The sequence below is a fragment of the Colossoma macropomum genome, unplaced genomic scaffold (assembly GCF_904425465.1).
Source record: "Colossoma macropomum unplaced genomic scaffold, Colossoma_macropomum, whole genome shotgun sequence".
In the NCBI taxonomy this organism is placed as follows: Eukaryota; Metazoa; Chordata; class Actinopteri; order Characiformes; family Serrasalmidae; genus Colossoma; species Colossoma macropomum.
The window spans coordinates 37,246,477-37,264,751 of NW_023494784.1; the positions used below are offsets into that span (position 1 = coordinate 37,246,477).

Genomic DNA, 18,275 nt, shown 5'->3' on the forward strand with positions numbered 1-18,275 from the left:
TCTTAACGTTGGAGTTAATGTAGCCTATATTACCTTATTCACCAACCTTTAACCCTGAAGATTGGCACGCCGACTGCTGGTCACCATAGCAATGCAGACAACAATCTCGCCTAGCTAGTAGCTGACGAAAAGACAAAGAGAAAGATTTAAGATGAACATCAATAATTTGGAGACAAATGGTCGAAAGTTGAGAGACATTTTACAAGAAACTGTTCTACTTTTGTGGAAAAGTTTCATGCCGGAGATGTGAGAAAAGCAGCAATAGCTGAGCTAAAGCTTAAAGCAGAGCAAAGTAAGCTTGCGTTTTTGTTTATATTATATTTTTGGTCTACGCTACTAGTTAGCACATACTGAAACATATTTACAGCCAAGATGGTAAAATATTACTTCAATAAAGGGACATAAAATGTTGTGGCTCCCATGGCGGATTTATTTTTGCAAATGGCTCTTATTAACATACTGATCCCTGGGCTTGTTTTGTAAAGAGTGATTTTTATGTAGGAGATATGTTTTTATTTGAAGGATTATGCCTACAAAAATTTCAGGCACGCCTACATTTTCTCTCTTGCAATCTCTCTCTCTTGTAACGTTGGAGTTGGTGAACCCTGAGTAAAACCATGAGATTGGTTTGAAGATGATGGGAGTGATGTGTTGGGTTGGTGGCCGTCTTGCCTTTCTTGGAAGTGGATTGGCTTCTGTTCATTACATCCTACATTTGTTTGTGTTCAAGCTTGACTGTTTTCTGGTTAAACACTGTTGAATCCCCACATTAAAGTGTAGCTCCAGTGCAAAACTAAAAGAAGCCAAACATATTTTGGCTGACTGGCGTTTACTAAACTCTTTAAATTGATGGTCACCAGCCCTCCTCCTGAAGACCTACTTTTCTGAAGAGATTTTTCCAACCTGCATCTAATATGCCCCACCCCCTATACCTAACACTAAACCACTTGATCTAGCCAATCAAGGACTTCTGAAGAGGTTAATTAGCTGGAGCAAGTGTGGCGCACTCTCAGAGAAAAGGTACTAAACTGTCACTGGGGCAGTACCCCTCTTGTCACTGGGGTGGTACCCTCAAGGGTACATCTCAGTACCTTTGGTCAGGGAACATAACTGTACCATAATCCGTTGAAATGATATTTTCTAAGTTGTACTGACTCCACACACCACGTCTCGTCTCCAGGCTTTTATTTTATTGTTCTGTTTTAAACGTTAGGTATGAAAAAGGTATAAATTTGTAATTTTCCACTGGGAAAAACTTATTTAAGGTGCACAGTTGGACCTTGAAACCACTGTTGTAACTTTGAGGGTACATTTATATTGTTTGTATCTTGATGAATGAAAAATGTACCTGCACAGAACCTTTATTTCTAACAGTGTAGATAGTTGTTGGAACTAGACTGCAGGAAAGTAAAGCTCCAGGCCCAGGAGTTCTTGTGAACAGTAGTTTTAAGTATGAGACTGGAATTGAGAGCTTAACGTGTTGTTCCTCCAAGGAGAGAAAAAAGAAAGCAGTGTCATTTCAGAGCTCTTTGGCCTTCGTGAAATGGCTTCTTCCTTCTTCATCAAGAACCACAGAACTGCAGATGAGCTTTAGCGGTTGCTCCCTGCAGTTGACTGCTGGCTGTGCATCTGGTACACATTTCCTAACCTCTCAATAAAGAGGATGGAATGAGAAGGAAGCACTTGTTTTTTATGGTCATGTCCTTGAAGCCTGTTAACCCTTAGAAATGTAATTTTTGTTGTATCCGCTGTACTTATAACATTTCTTACATTATATACATAATTAGTTACATAATGACTTACATTTGTATTTGATTTACATTCTGTATCAACAGGTTTTAGCCTGCATTTTCATTTTTTAATACCGTCAACAAATGTCCAAATAAAACGAAGGTTTATTTTTTCTTCTGCAAAACAAGACAATGCATACAATAATAATGCAGTCAAAAACATGCAGATGAAAACAAGCTGTTAGAACTTTAATCAGGGCTGAAATTCTCATCTGAAATTTAATGTAGTCTGAGAATTCTGTCCAAAACTGTTCCAACCAGACTGCAACCAACCAGAGGCCCAACTGAACTAGCATTTGTCGAGTTAGCTTAGCAACATTGTTAGCTAGCAACAAGAACAGCCATCAGCAGAACAATAAACTAAATTAAAAATAGTCAAGCAACCAGCCAATTTCACTTTAACTAATTTATTCTGTAATTAGTGCATTTCAGCATTAGCTCAAAGGTTTTTAAAAGGGAAGCACGATGAAATTGGAATCATATCAGTATCAGCAAATAGTTACTTAAAAAAAGTGTAGAAAAAAAATCTGAATCTGAATATCTGTGAAATTTTAACATCACACATGTTACATGTGTATATATATATATATATATATATATATATATATTTATATATATATTTATTTATATGTGTGTGTGTGTATGCCCAGGCTGATTTTAAAATTTCACAGATATTTCAAGCCAGTGATGTGTTTATTTTATCGATGATGTATTTATTTTTTCAGTATTTATTGTATAAATTGATTAATTGATGATTTAAAGAAATACTGTACATTTTTAGGGATGACCGGGTGTGTGTATCTGCACAGGCTGGTTTTTAGATGTCACAGATATTTCAGACCGATTTTTCATGACCTATTTTTTTTTTTAAGAAGTATTTATTTTTTTCACTTTCAGTTTATTGGGTACATTTTTTTCAGGAGACTCACTTTCATTTTTTATAAGAAATCTGATACTTTTACACACCTCCCGAGTTCAGTCTTAGAGGCTGGAGGCTGAGTTTTACACAATCCAAGTAATCCCAAACACATCCTTTCAGACCAAAGTGGTCTTAATTGTGCTTGATTTTCTCCTCTCTCTCGAAGATGAAAGCTTTTAGTGCTGTTTATCTGATATGGACAGTTTTGGTGGTCTACCTGTTCTTGCGGATGGTTGTTAGGAGCCCCATTTTCTCTGTAGCTTTTAGTCATTTTTTGAACATCCATTTTGTAAACTCCTGAAACATGAATAACTTGTACTTAGTGGTCGTTTTAACAGGAAATTTAATAAAGGAGGGGTCGCACGGTACTGTAGATGTGTGGTGTTTATAGATTAACAATAGTTGTTCATTTCATTTTATTAAAAAAGTAATAAAAAAAAAGAGGCCTGTCTGCTCCAACTGAGTGTTGTAATTTAATGTTCTTCTTAAAGAGACACTATAAACAAAACACATTGTCAAATATTTAACCACAACCTCTGAAAGCCATAATGCTTGAAAATGCAACTTAATATGGTCTTCATCTTAATGTAACCTCACCTTGAGGTTTTAAAAGTGTAAGCAAAACCGTCAGTGGGTGGAATTGAATTAAAATGTCTCTTAGTTTCCAAAATGAGACATATACCCCTCAATAAGTGGCATTTAAGGGCAAGTCTCCAAGCTTTCAGTCAAGAAAAAAATCACATGGGGAGGAAACTTCAGTGCTTATTTTCGTCTTAAGCTCTGCCAGGCCGTCTGCTTCGAGCAACACCTGTCATCAAAGTCTGCTCGCCCGCAAGCAGTCATTCGCAAGAAAATGGAAGCTGTGGTTGCTTGTTTGTGTCTGAAAGAATCTGTCCTTTTGTTGGAACGGGATGGCGGTGTATCAGAGCAGGTAATTACTGGCCAAACATTCTACCCTGCCCAACTTTTGGCAATAGTTAGTACAGCATAAAATATTTCTCTGCAACTCCCAGGACCGAAATATTCCTATCGGGGTTCAGTCATTCTCAAAGAGACCATTAGAAATAAAGGTCCAGAAGGGTTATTAGGCCATAGACAAATCACTTCTCCTTAAAAACTTTGCAGTGGATGGTTCCTTAATTTAAATTGAAACCTCTCACTTGAAAGGTTTGATAAGGAACCAGTAGTGGTCCTTTATGTCATTGCTCTAAAGAACTATTTTAGAGCCTTTATATTGAAAACTGTATTTGTTGGGTTCGTGTTGGGTTCACATTTCATATTCCTTTTTTTTGGCCTGCATTTACACTGTTATATTTTTTTTCCTGCTGTATTTTGTTGGAAGAAGAATGAAGGACATAATAAAATAAATACAATTTATTAACCCATAAAAATTGCTGTTAACACAAGCAGTAATACAGTTTGAATTGGGTGTGTTTTCAACCATTAGATTGAGACAAATACATGTAAATAAAAGAAAGCAGAAAGCACATTTATTGAGACACATCAGGCTTTACAAAAACAACAAATGTGCTAACTTCTGACTGGTGCTTTATTATGTAGAGCGCAGCGGTGATTAACCCCTTACAAGGCCAGGGCTCGTCGGCAGGCCCATAGTTTTATTACACACTTCTGTAACCTAAGAATAGCTCAACCAGTTTGCACTGAAGTCCATGTAGTTACTGAATAATAAGCCTTAGGGTTATTAAGGGGTTTATTTGAGCTTGAACTCAAATAAGTTTCGAACACTAGGAAGTAACATAGTTAATCAGCCAGTCTGACCACTTTAGTATGTTACACAATGCAGTGCATACAATGAACAAAAACACAATTAAATTTACTGTTGTTTTGCTTCAAAATGTAAATGTAATTACATAATTGTTTATATTGTTGACTATGTATAACATTTATATTTGATTTACATTTTGTATTGACTGTTTCAAGTGTGCACTTGCACAGATTTTTTTCCAGAATCAAAAAACAAGACAAACCATTTCTGCAAAACAAGACTGCAGGCACAACAATAACTGTTCATCAAATTCAAATTATAATAAAATATCTCCTCTTCTACTTATGAAACAATTTAAAGTTATGAATCTAAATTTGCACTAGAAGCTCTCCGCTTGTTTAACCCCTTAAAATCTCAGGTTTATTACATGCTAACGCTTTTTATTCAGTAACTACAGGGACTTTAATGCCAACTGCTTGAGCTACACTATTAAAAAAGTTCTACAAGGGTTTTTTTTTGTAAAGAAAATGGTTCTCTATGAACTGTGAACTCTCAGAGCCTTTTGCATGATAAATTGGGTCTCTTCATGGTCAAATCGTTCTTCAGATTGATGGAGAATGTGTTGTATATGGTTCTATAAGGTACCAAAAAGGGTTCTTCAGATTGATGGAAAATGTGCTGTAGATGGTTCTATAGAGATCCTTTTTGAAAAGGGTTCTATATAGTACTGAAAGGGTTCTTCTATTGTTACAGGTTTGACATCGTAACAGTAGCAGAACCCTTTTTGGTGCTATATATAGAACCATTTTCAAAAAGGTTCTATATTGAACAATCTATAGCACATTCTCCGTCAATCTGAAGAACACTTTCATGATGCAAAGAACCCTTTAATCATGCAAAGCGTTCTTTTAGGTGTGCATGGTTCTTTATAGAAGCATTTTCTTTACTAGGACAATTTTTATATCCACAATGGAATTTTACAAGTTGAAAGAAAACAATTCAGTAGAAATTAAAGAGTTTTTGGCGTAGGCCCCGTCTTGGGTCTAGGTCTTGGAGCATTGAGACCCTCGCTGCGGATAGAGACGGCAGGGGCAGAGCCCTCCCCCCGACAACCAGACCCAATAGGTAGTGGTGGGGAGGAAGGAGGGGAACGTCAAAATGTAGGCACCTGGGTCACGTATTTTGGGTCACGTTCACATTTCATATTCCACTTTCGAAAGAATTGAAAAATTGCACAAGATAATTACTTTAAATGGGATGACAAATCAGTTTCTTTCATTGTTATGTCCTTTATTCCTTATCCTTCTTCCAGGATATTGTGGAGTAGCCCTGCTCTTTGCTTGTGAAAGCTTTTATCACAGGTCGCACCTGCTGCGGAGGTCCTGATGTTATCCTCAAACAAGCAGCCCAGGCAGAGGACAGTGGAAGTGCCTAGCTGGGGAAAGTTAGACTCCTTAACAAGAGATAACATTGCACAAGATGCCTCTATGAGAAGTACATGGACACCTGTGGCCCTGAAACAGGATCCACGTACTGTTGTCAGTAGGATGTCTTGGTTACATGCAGCTTTCACCCTGATGCATTACTTAAGGATCTCCCCTGAGCCTAAAAGGTCTTCGCCTTTATCAAAGCTTTATCAGAGCTTTATCTCGGCCTGTTGCTCAGTTCCGTGGCAAAGCTGAAGGCTTGTGGCTCTTAAAACCCTCCTTGAAGAGCCTCCTAATGTAATTTGCTCCAAAGAAAATGCTTCCATCTGGGTGAAAAATGACACAGCATAATTACTTTAACCAGACTGGTGGTTTCTGGAATGCTGGGAATTTGAGCTTAGATGTTTTAGTTGCTGTTGTTCCATGTGGTCTCGCAAGCAGCAAAAGTTGTATCACTGGTCGAGTAAAGTAAGCGAGTCTAATATTCAAGTGAGCTTTGCTTTTTAGAGCATCGTAACATCTTGAAATATGTTTTATTACATGTTTACTAAGATCAGATTAACGCAAAAAGACTACTGGTGCTTTAAAAATCAGATTATAATGACAAAAGGCATGACTTTTATTATACGACCTTACAATAATGCTGAGAAACCTTTAGACCTGCTCATTACGCTCCAGTTTGACACACGATTGATGCCTTCAAGTGTACCCAAGGGATCAGCAAAACATACTTAAACCACTGGTTGACCTTCTCCCTCAGGCACCAGCCTGTGGGCCAGCTTGAAGCAAGAAACAGGAAATTGAAATGTACACCTTGTATTTTGGTCCCCCCCTCTGAATGCGGCCTTGGACCTCCAGTAGCGATAAGGATCACTTTTGGGAAACCCAATGCAGTCCAACATGGCTGTGGTGTGCTACACTGTATTGTCTGAGGAGTCAAGAGCTAAACTGCAACAAGAGCTAAGGGCTGGGCGGGACTGGGGCATTTTCTGAGCCCTAGCATGTTTTGGGACAATAAACAGGAGGGGAAGTCCACTTTTTAAGGCTCAACACTGAAGATCCAAACCAGTCATTCATCCTTCTGGTCTCTGATAACCATCAATTACTAAAATAAATGGTTAACTTCTAAGATGTCAGGGAAGTATTGCTATCAAACAGTTGAAACTAAAGGACAATTTCGCTGCCTCCTTTGGGTCCTCATTTGGGTCCGTCATGCTTTTTCTGTCTTAACAAGACACGTAACCCAATTTTGATTTAATTTTATTAGGTTTATTAGGATAAAGGATGCCTCTAATGCATTTTGTTACTCGTCCCCTCAGTGATACAACTGTTGCATCTGAATAGCAATACAATTACAGAGTGAGTTTCTAGTGGGTTGTATTTTCTGTGAAACTGGATGATTGCATTGCACTTGTCATCATATGGCCTTCCAAACCATCCATCATTTCACAGCTTGAAAACTGTTTAATATGGAGGCATGCTCTAGAAGACTAAATATGGCGAATAACAGCAGGATCAGTTTTTTTCCCAAAACAAGGTGACATCTAGCTTGAAAAACAGATTTACAGATAGACTGAATTTATCAGAGCACCACTGAAATTGGTGTAAAAAAGTAGATAAGTCAGCCTATAAGCCTATAATTTTCCCAGGGTAGAGGGGCAAAGAAAAACACTGATCCAGATGGAAACAAGATCACAGAGTAGCATCTGTAACCGAAGAAGATACCCCAGGACCCCCTGTAAATGTAATCATATCCAGTTTGGCCTTTAGACTGTTTGATATCTCTAATGGAATTATGAGTCTAGTTACATCCAAGAGTGATCCACACTTACACTCTTTAACATAAACACTGGGGTATTACTTTAAAGAACCATCTGTTAAAAGGTTCTTTAGGGAACTAAAGGTAGTTCCCCTGTGGCATTCCTCCAAAGACCCCTTTTGGCACATTATTTGTAAGAGTGTACTCTCCCAGGAGAAAAGCCCAATGCTTGATCTACGGAAAACCTTAAGATTTATTGAAGACGGCTAAAGCAGTAACATTTCAGAGGGTGCACCAAGTGAATTACCGGCTCTACTGTTTACTCTGAGTGGCTCCAGAGGGTGGACTGATGGAAAACATGAGAGGCCTTTAGTGGACCTGAATGCCTCAGTTCAAAAATGGCTACACATATTTCACGTGCCTCTGATCATCTCATTATGAGTTGGGTTCTTGTTTGAGTTTAGTCATATATTAATAGATCACACTGAACTGCATTATTCTTTTTTCTCTTGCTGTTCTGCCTGGTTTTTAAATTTTGCCCAGCTATGTTTTTGGCCTTATTGAAAATTTAAAGCCTGGACTGGGTTACACCAGGTTTGCATAAGTTTATACTTATGTTTGTGTGTGAAGTCTTTACTGTGTCCTTAGTTAACATTAGTTAGTTTCAAACTATCCTTTTAATAAATTTGGTTGCACCACAAATTCGTAAGTCGTGTCTTAACTAGTAACAACTAACTTGCGCGTACGTCTCTTCAGCATGACGACAACATGTTCGGAACCTATCAGTGAACCCGCTTTGGAAACACAGCAGTTGGTTCTGACTGCTTCATTTAAAAATATACAGCAAAGACGAGAATGATGTGTACAAGTTAAGCTTAATAAAACGAACTATTTATAGCCACTGTGTGTTAATTCTTTAATATTTCTCTTAGACAACCAAATATGCAGCTGTTTAAATATCGGTTTCTGGCTAACCAACAACAGCAGACCAGTTTAGCCATTTATGCAGCTGCTGAGTCAAGTCAAGTCAAATTTATTTGTATAGCGCTTTTTACAACTGATGTTGTCACAAAGCAGCTTCACAGAAATCCATTAAGTTTTAACATGAAATGTAAATCCTCCAGGTGAGCAAGCCAGTGGCGACAGTGGCAAGGAAAACTCCCTCAGAGCTGGGGAAGAAACCTTGGGAGGAACCAAGGCTCACAAGGGGGGACCCATCCTCCTCTGGTCAAACTACCTACAAAATGATTATACTACTAATATTAATAGTAGTAGTAGTAGTAATAGTTAGGAGTCCACTTCAGTGTAGGGTGGGCAGCTAGTCCAAGGCAGGTGGCGGTAGCTGGGCAAGTGGCGGTGACTGGGGCGTGGGCAACTGGTCTGAAGCGGGTAGCAGGAGAGCTCGACAGACAATCATCCATCAGTGTCCAGCCGGACAGGTGGGCAGTCGTTTACTCGGAAAAAGGTAGGGAGATGGAGTTTAGTTCTGTATGGGTGTATGTATAATAATATGTAAAACATTTCCAGAGTGTGGCTAACGACTCCGGCAGGTCTGACTATAACAGCTTAACTAAAAGGAGAGAACCAAAAGGACACACAGACACGGGAGCACCCTGAGACAATTTGGCATCCCTCCGCTCCACCGTCCACAAACCTGAGTGTTCGCGTGCGAGTGGCGGGACGACAGCAGCAGCGTCTCAGTTTACTATAATTCCCTGTGTCCATGGACCCCTGGATCTGCTGCCTTTATCCAAGGGGAAACATTAACTACCAAAAGCTAAACTAAACAAGTGAGTTTTCAGCCTAGATTTGAAGATTGCGACTGAGTCTGAGTCCCGAACATTTTCTGGAAGATCATTCCAGAGTTTGGGGGCTTTATAAGAAAAGGCTCTTCCCCAGATGAAACCTTCTGAATTCTGGGAACTATTAAAAAGCCAGCACTCTGTGATCTGAGTAATCGTGGTGGCTCGTAAGGGGAAATAAGGTCTTGCAGGTACTCAGGAGCGAGCCCATGTAGGGCTTTATATGTCAATAAAAGAATTTTGTAATTAATACGGAATTTAACAGGCAGCCAATGAAGTGATGATAGAACTGGACTGATATGATCAAATGTTCTAGTTTTAGTGAGAACCCTGGCTGCAGCATTTTGAACTAGTTGAAGTTTACTTAAATTCCTGCTGGTGCATCCTGATAGTAGTGCGTTACAATAGTCTAGCCTTGAAGTAATAAAGGCATGTACTAATGTTTCTGCGTCATGCAGCGATGAGGCATTTCTTATTCTGGCGATATTGCGAAGATGAGTCTCTGAGTTGGAGCTGTGGGTGTTTAGCTTCATGCTTGGAATTAAAACCAGGGAGATGATTAGAGCTGTAAGTGAAAAAGAGTATAGCGTTTCGAATTTTTCACTTAGTTAACCAAAAAAGTCGTGGTTTTGGTCATTTTGGTGCTTTCTATGAGGTTTCTGATGGTTTTCCCAAAACTTACACCTGCTGAGGGGGAGGTGTAAATATTTGGTAACTACTAAGCTCAACGTTAAAACTAGTGCAACTTGTTTGGATTTAGTAATGCATAAACCTGAACTTAGTAAACACTTACGTTACAACTAGCCTAGATTTGAACTGGTGCAGTCGGCCACTGAGCTCTCAAATAGGCTACTTGCTAATGTTGTTAATTGTTAATAAGGCACTATTAGTTCAACAGCTGGGTTTTGATCATTTTTCCCTTCAGCTTTAAAGCCTTTTTACCCACTAAGGTGGTTGAATTGAAGTGGTTACAATTGACTGTAATGTAATCATGTTACAGGGGTAGTGTTTGGAGTCTTGCCCAAGGACGCTTGTTTATAGTGTGCTCTTACTACACCCCTGAATAGACTTAAATATACAGGTATAGGTAGTAACTAGCTCTATTTCCTCAGTCCCATGTACTTAAGTAACATTTCAGTGAATGCATACTTTCTTCAAATGACACTTTGACTTTGATTATGAGGAGGGGAACCTTTCAGTTCCATTTTAGACAGTTCATTCTGCTCTGTTGGTTCAGGTCCTTGGTTCACCTTTTGAGCTTTAGTGTTTTGTTTTACACCATAGGGATCCCAAAAAGAGAAGAACAGAGTCTGACAAACTTTACTTCCTATGCTGATAGACGCTGGATGTACTAAGAAGTTCCACTGCATTTCTAAAGGGATCTCGCTAGTTCTGGTTATGCTCAACACTTTTAATGGTTTTAAGCTATATTTTACTTTATGCAGTTGGCTAACACTCTAAGCTTAAATGCTAATCTGTGGTGGGTCAGCGCACCATTAGGAATTGTGCTCAAGTGTGCAGGCAGGATACAGGAAAGCAGAAAATGCGCTCCAGTGCAAAGCGCTTTGCTCCACTCCGCTGATACGCTCTGACAGCACGCAACAAAAACACATTTCACTTATCTCTGCCTTGCTATGCTACCATCTCTACATGGCCTGTGAACCGGGGAGATGTTTTGTTTTGGCCCAGTGCTAATGAAATCCTGTGTCACTCACATCTCTCATGTGCTAACGGTGAAAAGTAGACACTTGGCGTACTGTTTCTGCTTGTGGATAAAGGAGTCAAGCATCACGGAGTGATAGCAGTAACTAAAGACTACACGTGTAATGGACAGTGTTGTGATCTAATGTAACGTAGGGTGCCCAATATATCGGTGGCATATATGTTATTAGTAAGTGCCGTGGCGACTATTTGGATAGTGTTTTGCCATATCTAGTCTTCTCTTTGGGTCTGCAAGCATTTGAATGGCTGGTTCATGACTCCTCCGATCGTGTCCATCCATCTTGTAGCTGGTCGTCCTCTGTCTCTTATACTTTCAGCTGTTCCAAACATAACTGTATCTCCAATGAACTGGTTCTTCTGAGAATATGTCCAATATAAGAGCTTCAGTTTGGTTGTCTGGGCTTCGAGTGAGAGGTGAGACTTGACTTGGTCGAGGATCTATTCGTTTGTTTTTTTTTGCCATCCGAGGTTCTTTCAAAAGTCTTCGCCAGCACCAAAGGTCAAAGGGCATCAGATTTTAAAAATTGTCTCATTTGTTTGTTGTCCAGTTTTCACATCCATAAAGAACCACAGAGAAGACCACAGCCTGGACAGTTCTGATCTTTGCATTATCTTTTCAAGCTCCTTCAACTTTGTTCTTCTGCATGATAATCTATGTAGTTATTCCTGCGTGCTGGACCCCCATTGATCAGAGAACCCGAAAGCTGTCCTCCATTTCCACATGTTCTTCATCAGTGGGAAAGTTAGTGGTCTTTCTTGTTAACCTTAGTCTTCTTCATATTGAGCTGAGGTCAATATGATCTTTTCACTCTGATCTTTAACCTTCCTTTTAATGGCCTTCAGGTCTTCCAGATTTTCTGCTATGAGTGTTGTATAATCTGCATATCGAAGGTTATTAATGTTTGTTTCACCAATGAATTCTCAGTCATCTTCCTCCAGTCCTGCTTCTCTCATTAAATGTTCTACATACAGGTACAGGAACTCATATGCTGGTAGGCATATATACAAATTTTTCGTGATCAGTGGTTGTTATTTATTTTATCTGCATCAAACAGCAAATATTATAGAACTATATTAAATATATATATATATATATATATATATATATATATATATATATATATATATATATCTTGCTGCTGTTGGAACAAAACCTTGTATCTCCAAAAAAGGTAACTTTACAGGACAAAGAACAATGTTCTCAACTTTTAATGGAAGTATATGGTGAGATACCTCTTTCCGAGTCATTTTGGACCATTTATGTTGGTCCATTCATCATGAAATTTCGACACAACATAAAGGGCAACTGCCATCTTCAATTTATGTCAAAAAATGAAAAATGACAAAAACTGAGATACGAGGTTTTGTCCCAACAGCAACGAGAAAGGGTGATAACAATGATACAAAGAAGAAACAATACAGTTAAGAAAAAGTCACAAAATTTCTCAAAGTAAAATAAAGGGTAGATATCAGGAAAAACTCAAATATGTCTTGGTCTAAAATATATGACACACATGTTTAAAAGGTTATGATGGCCTAAACAATCCAATTAAGGTGAATAAATTACAGTCATTGGCACACATTTTTTAGGCAACAAGTTATTTTTATTTTTATCATTTTTATCATTTATTGATATTGGTATGATTGAAATTCCAGTCAGGTTGCTGCCAGCTTTTTTTGTTCGTGTACACAGAATTGTGGTGGACGTCGCAGTTCTTTTCTACTGTTTTAATTGATTATACTTCTTAATTTTGCCTCATCTTTGAATTAGACATAAAATTACATACTAAACTTGCAAACTAAATTCTCTGATTGCAGCTGTGCATTGACATGTAGACTTGAGAGTCGACTCAAAGGAAAAAGCAACATCTCAAAAAATGGTTTGCCTAACTTGAGCTGATTTCTAGCTCCCTTGTGTTTTCTACCTTTAAAGTGGCTTAAGGATCCTGAGTTAAGTATTTCTGACGAATGTGCAGTTGGTCCCAGCTTTCTTCCACTAATGTAAACTGCAGGAACGCTGTGCGTGGGCCAGGCCGTCTTTTAGGACTTTGTTTGGGTCTCTCGCACGACTGGGCATTTTTCTTGTGAAACAGTGTTAATCACAGAGCATTAGTGATCCTCTGAAGTTTGCGAATTCTTGAGCTGGAGGTTCTGAACATGATAACGTGGCAGGTGATACATTAAAAACAATATATTTCTGTTGTACCATGTTTTGTAAAGATATCAATGAGATTTTCGTGCAGTGTTGCGAGAATCACAGTGGTATTAAATTTATTGGTTTAAAGGTTTTAGGGGATTAGATTCACTAGCCTACAGTCACATAGCACATAACTCTAGCAGTGCTGAATTTAAGCTAAAGTAGAAGAATCATAATATTTCAGAAGGACCCATATCCTACACTTCTTGCTCCAATTTTTAAATCCATTTGTGATTTTTTTTTATGGCCTTATGTTGCTTTTCCCACATATTCCTCTTTAATAAGTACATGCAGGTTGTGACATCACAACCATGAATGAATTCTAGGCTGTTTTTGCAGCTTTGTTTGCATATATGGACTGTATGGACCCAGCACATTTTTAACTCTAACAATGTTTACATACTACACACTATGTGTCCAAAGGTTTGTGGACAACTACTTGTCTGGCGATTCTTCTGAAATGAAGGGTATTAATAGTGAGTTTGTCCTCCTGTAGTAACAGCCTCTACTCTTCTGGGAAGGCTTTTTTTTTTCGATGTTGGAACGTTTGCTGTGAGAATTTGATTGCATTCAGCCACAAGAGCAGCAGTGAGGTCAGGTACTGATGTTGGATGATCAGTTCTGGGTCACCATAGCTCATCCCAAAGCTACTGGATAGAGCTCCATCACTCCAGAGAATGCAGTTCCACTGCTCCACAACCCAATGCTGGGAGACTTTATACCCCTCTAGCCCATGCTTGGCATTGGGCATGGTGACCTTAGGCTCATGTGCAGCTGCTCCAAAGCGTCCCATTCTATTGGCATAGCTTTTTATAGAGGTTATACAAGTTGTATCTGCAGTGATTACACCTTAAAATAGCAGAATTGGCTAATTAGAATATGTTTGGACATATAATGCACATCAAATTCTTATTTAAAAAGGAACAAACAGGCTGTAAGTCTTTGAAGCAGCTTGGTATTTAGAGGGTTTTAGACACCAAAAAGCTCTGAAACACTTGTAAATGTACCACCTTTGTGGTAAATTGTGCATTATTGATACTGCACTTCCGTTTATGAGATTAAGGCAGAAGACACACAAATCTCTGCAGATTCTTTTCAAACCAAACCAAACCAGCCTTGAGAATAAGCTCACTGGTGCATGAGGGTGCATGATTGGGACACTGGCAGACTGCTGACATTGTCACTGATATAATGGGGAAATGTTTGACCGAGACATAATTGCTGTGATAACATGGACGGCTCTGTTTGCCCAGCCGTTTGTTGAAGGCCTGTACTTGTTTCCGCTCACTAATTCATTGCACAGAGTTCTATGGTCACTGCTTGTGAGGCCTGTAGAGAAGAGTTGGGTCACCTTCTAATGAGAGTTTTTGGCCCGTGAGTAGGGCTATCACTACTAAAATTTAGACCAATACCAAGTTTGGTATCACAATGTCTGATTTCCAAACAGTACTATGGCAATTAATGTCCCTCATTATAAATTTGATACAAAACTCTCAGATTTTAAATAAATCAAATAGTAAGACACGCAATATAGCTTTCATCACATATTTAATACAAATAGAAACAGGGTTATATCTTATGTCAATTGGTTCTCAAAAGAGGGGAATTCCACTGTTTTTGCAAAATTCTGGCGTAATTAAATGGTTTATATGTAAACAGTCATTCAGACTGGTTTGATGTGAAATGGTTCATTGCAGAGAAACTTATGGAGTCAGAATTGTTTACAGTGGTGGTGATAGGAACCAGACATCTGAAGAGTTTAATGCCTCTAAAAGGTCCCTCACAGAAAGTTATCACATAACACGGTTCTGAATATGCTGCTTGATGCCTGAGACATTAAGACATTGTTTTACAATAGTTTTACAGGTTTTGACCTGATTTTTTGTTAAATTTTCAAGACAGAGAGGTTCATGCATAGTGTTGTAAGACAAATATAATATATATATATATATATATATATATATATATATATATATATATATATACACACATAGATAGATGGATAGATAGATGATAGATAGATAGATATTGATATATAGATAGATAGGTATATATATTTATATATGTATAGAAATATACTGGAGCTTATCCCAGGGGTCTTTGGGGAGAAGGCAGGAAGCACCCTGGACAGGTCACCAGTCTATGACAAGGCACATGGCTGTATTTGTGTTGTGGACATTGTGACCCCTGGTTCCCATCACCACCACTGGAAATAAGATAAAGAAATCTCTACAATCAACCATTTCACATCAAACCACTCTGGATGACTACTTTGCCTCTTATTGATCAAACTACGCAGAAATTTAGAAAAATCTGTGTAATTCCCCTTTAAGGTCATATAAGTAACTGAATTCTTTACTTGTATATTTGAGATGTGCCCATCTCAGTCAAACTTACAACCTTAATGTAATGTTAGCTTAGTTATTAACTTAAATAAGGAATCGCAAGTTTTAAAAAAGTATTCAATTATCACAGTGTAGTACTGAAAAAGCAGTGAATGTTCGATACATTGTGCAGCTCTATCTGTAAAGCAGTTTGAGCTGATCATCAAAGAGCTACCAATGAAACTCTTTCAAAGCAGATGTTGGAATAGACTGTTTATTTAAAAGCCTTTAGTATCTCCTCTAATCCCTATTTTGTTGTCATTCTTTAACAGGTGCCTTTTTTTGGATTTGGCCAATCACAGAGCTGCATGTTTGAGTCTCCGCCCAGCTATGGAACCCTGGCCTATAGTGGCCTGGGTCCTAATGCTGACTTTCATCACTGACTGGCTGCAAACTGTCCAGTCAAGAGACTTCACAGAAAAGGACATTATTTTCCTCCATCCTTCAAGTAAGTATCTCTACCTTTATCTAGAACCCACCTTTAAAGTCACAGATATGCTTCCAGGGAACTGAATGGTTAACGGACCGAGGCAAGTAAACAAATCAAAGCAAAAAACTTCCCAGCTCTCTTTGCAGTTGTTTGGATTTGTCTCAAAGTGGTGTGTTTTGCTTCCATGGTGGCAGCCAGCAGGTACCTGCTGCTTTTACCTTTAATCAGGTGTGACAGCAAATCTTCCCACGCTGTTCTTGGTTGTTTTTCACATTAATTCAAAGAAATAGTTTGGCGAAAAATCAAATGTACACAGTTATCTTCTTAGCCCAAATGTAGCTGATCGCCCAAGACATGTTTGGTGTCTGAAGATTGGCTTGTTAACACACATTCAAACAATCTGAATTGAAAAGAACCTTGAATTTAAAGACCGTTGGCCTTTTGAGATTGGCTTTTGGGCCCTCAGTCTCTTTCGCTAATAGTTTGCTAATAGCAGAGTCATTTGGACTAAACAGCTAGGCCGAGTGATTCCTTTAAGAACAGACTAACTTTATGCAAATGAACTGAGCGTTGACTAGTTATCAGATTATATTGTGTTAATTGAATTTTTTGAGTTTAAAAAACAATATTCAGCTATTCTGGAGCTCAAAACAAGCATACACATTGTTTTCTAGGCTTAAATTAGTTTCATGTTCAGTTCTGTCTAAATTATTTTTAGCAGTTTAACAGTTAAGTTAACAGTTAAACAGTCTTGAAATTTGGGGTGGCTGCAGCCCCCTCTACACCCCCATTTCCTGCATCCTTGCTGTCTCTCAAATCTGCTTCATGTGGTGGCGTAATATCAGTGTTGTTTTTTCACTAAAGCACATTATTTGCCTGCTGCACCATTTAAGGTGGAATGGGAAAATTCAAACAAGAAAAACAAAAGTTGAACGTTGAGAGACATTTTAAAAGAAACTGTTCTACTTTTGGAAAAGTTTCCTGCTGGAGATGCGAGAAAAGTGTCTATAGCTGAGCTAAAGCTTAAAGCAGAGCAAAGTATGTCTGCATTTTCGTTTATATTTTATTTTTTTAGCCTATACTAGCACATCAGCACATACTGAGACATATTTACAGCCAAGATGGTAAAATGGACATAAAATGTTGTGGCTCCCAAAGTGGTTTGATTTTCAAAAGTGGGTTGAAGTTGGGTTGAAGTTCAAAATGGCTCTTTTTAACATTTGGGTTGCCGACTCCTGTTATAGGGCAACATTGCAAAAAAAAAAATAGAATATGATACTTGAATATTTGTTACAAGATAAGTAATTTAAAGAAATTACATTTTTTAAGGATTGGTAATTTGGACCAGATTAAAAGCCACACTAGTGTCAGGTTTAAAATAAAACTTTCAAAAACTGGTTACAAAGAGTTCTCTACACATAATTTATCGCAATAACAATAAAGCACAACACAAAAATACCATATACAGGGCGTATAAATATTGTAAAATAGTAAATTGGATGAAAGGACATGAGACATGATGTTAATCCAAAAAACATGTAGGACTTCGGAGGTAAAGAAGAAATGATAGCAGACTAGATGGAACAAAAACTAACATTATTAACATTATAAAGTAACTATTTTATGTTAATGTTTCTACTCCAGAACAGTTCAGCATGATTACATTCTCTTGCCAGGTTTTATATGCAAAACATCATGGAAGGAATTCGACTTCCCCTGAAGTTTATCAGAAAATCAGAATGCTTATTGGCCAAGGAATGTGTCTTCAGTTACACAGAGAGATATCACTTCCACAGAGATATCGCTTCCATATTCGTTCACACAGACACACATTCTTAAATAAAGAGTGTACAAAGTATTCATGCAAGATTTAGTAGAGAGATAGTAAGTAACATATACTGGAATTAAAACAGTGTTGCAGTACATCCGGCAGCGCTATGCATTAACTGAGTGTAAAGGCATGAGGAAAGAAACTGTTCCAGAGTCAGACTGTTTAACCCTTTAAAATCCCAGTTTATTACATATGAAGTCTTATTATTGAGTAACTACAACGACTACAGTGCAAAGTGCCCTGTACTGCATGCATTATGAGAGAATAAAAAGAAATGTTTGATTCACT

At 38.2% G+C, this 18,275-nt stretch overlaps 1 protein-coding gene across 1 annotated transcript in view; it reads left to right on the forward strand.

The window, feature by feature from the left end:
- Positions 1-18,275, forward strand: part of lypd6 (LY6/PLAUR domain containing 6) — a 58,388-nt gene that overhangs the window by 25,805 nt on the left and 14,308 nt on the right. Inside the window, exon 2 of the mRNA XM_036570953.1 lies at positions 15,999-16,174. Within this exon, the coding sequence (XP_036426846.1) occupies positions 16,057-16,174 (118 nt within the window). The 5' untranslated portion in view covers positions 15,999-16,056. The remainder of the gene's footprint in view (positions 1-15,998; positions 16,175-18,275) is intronic.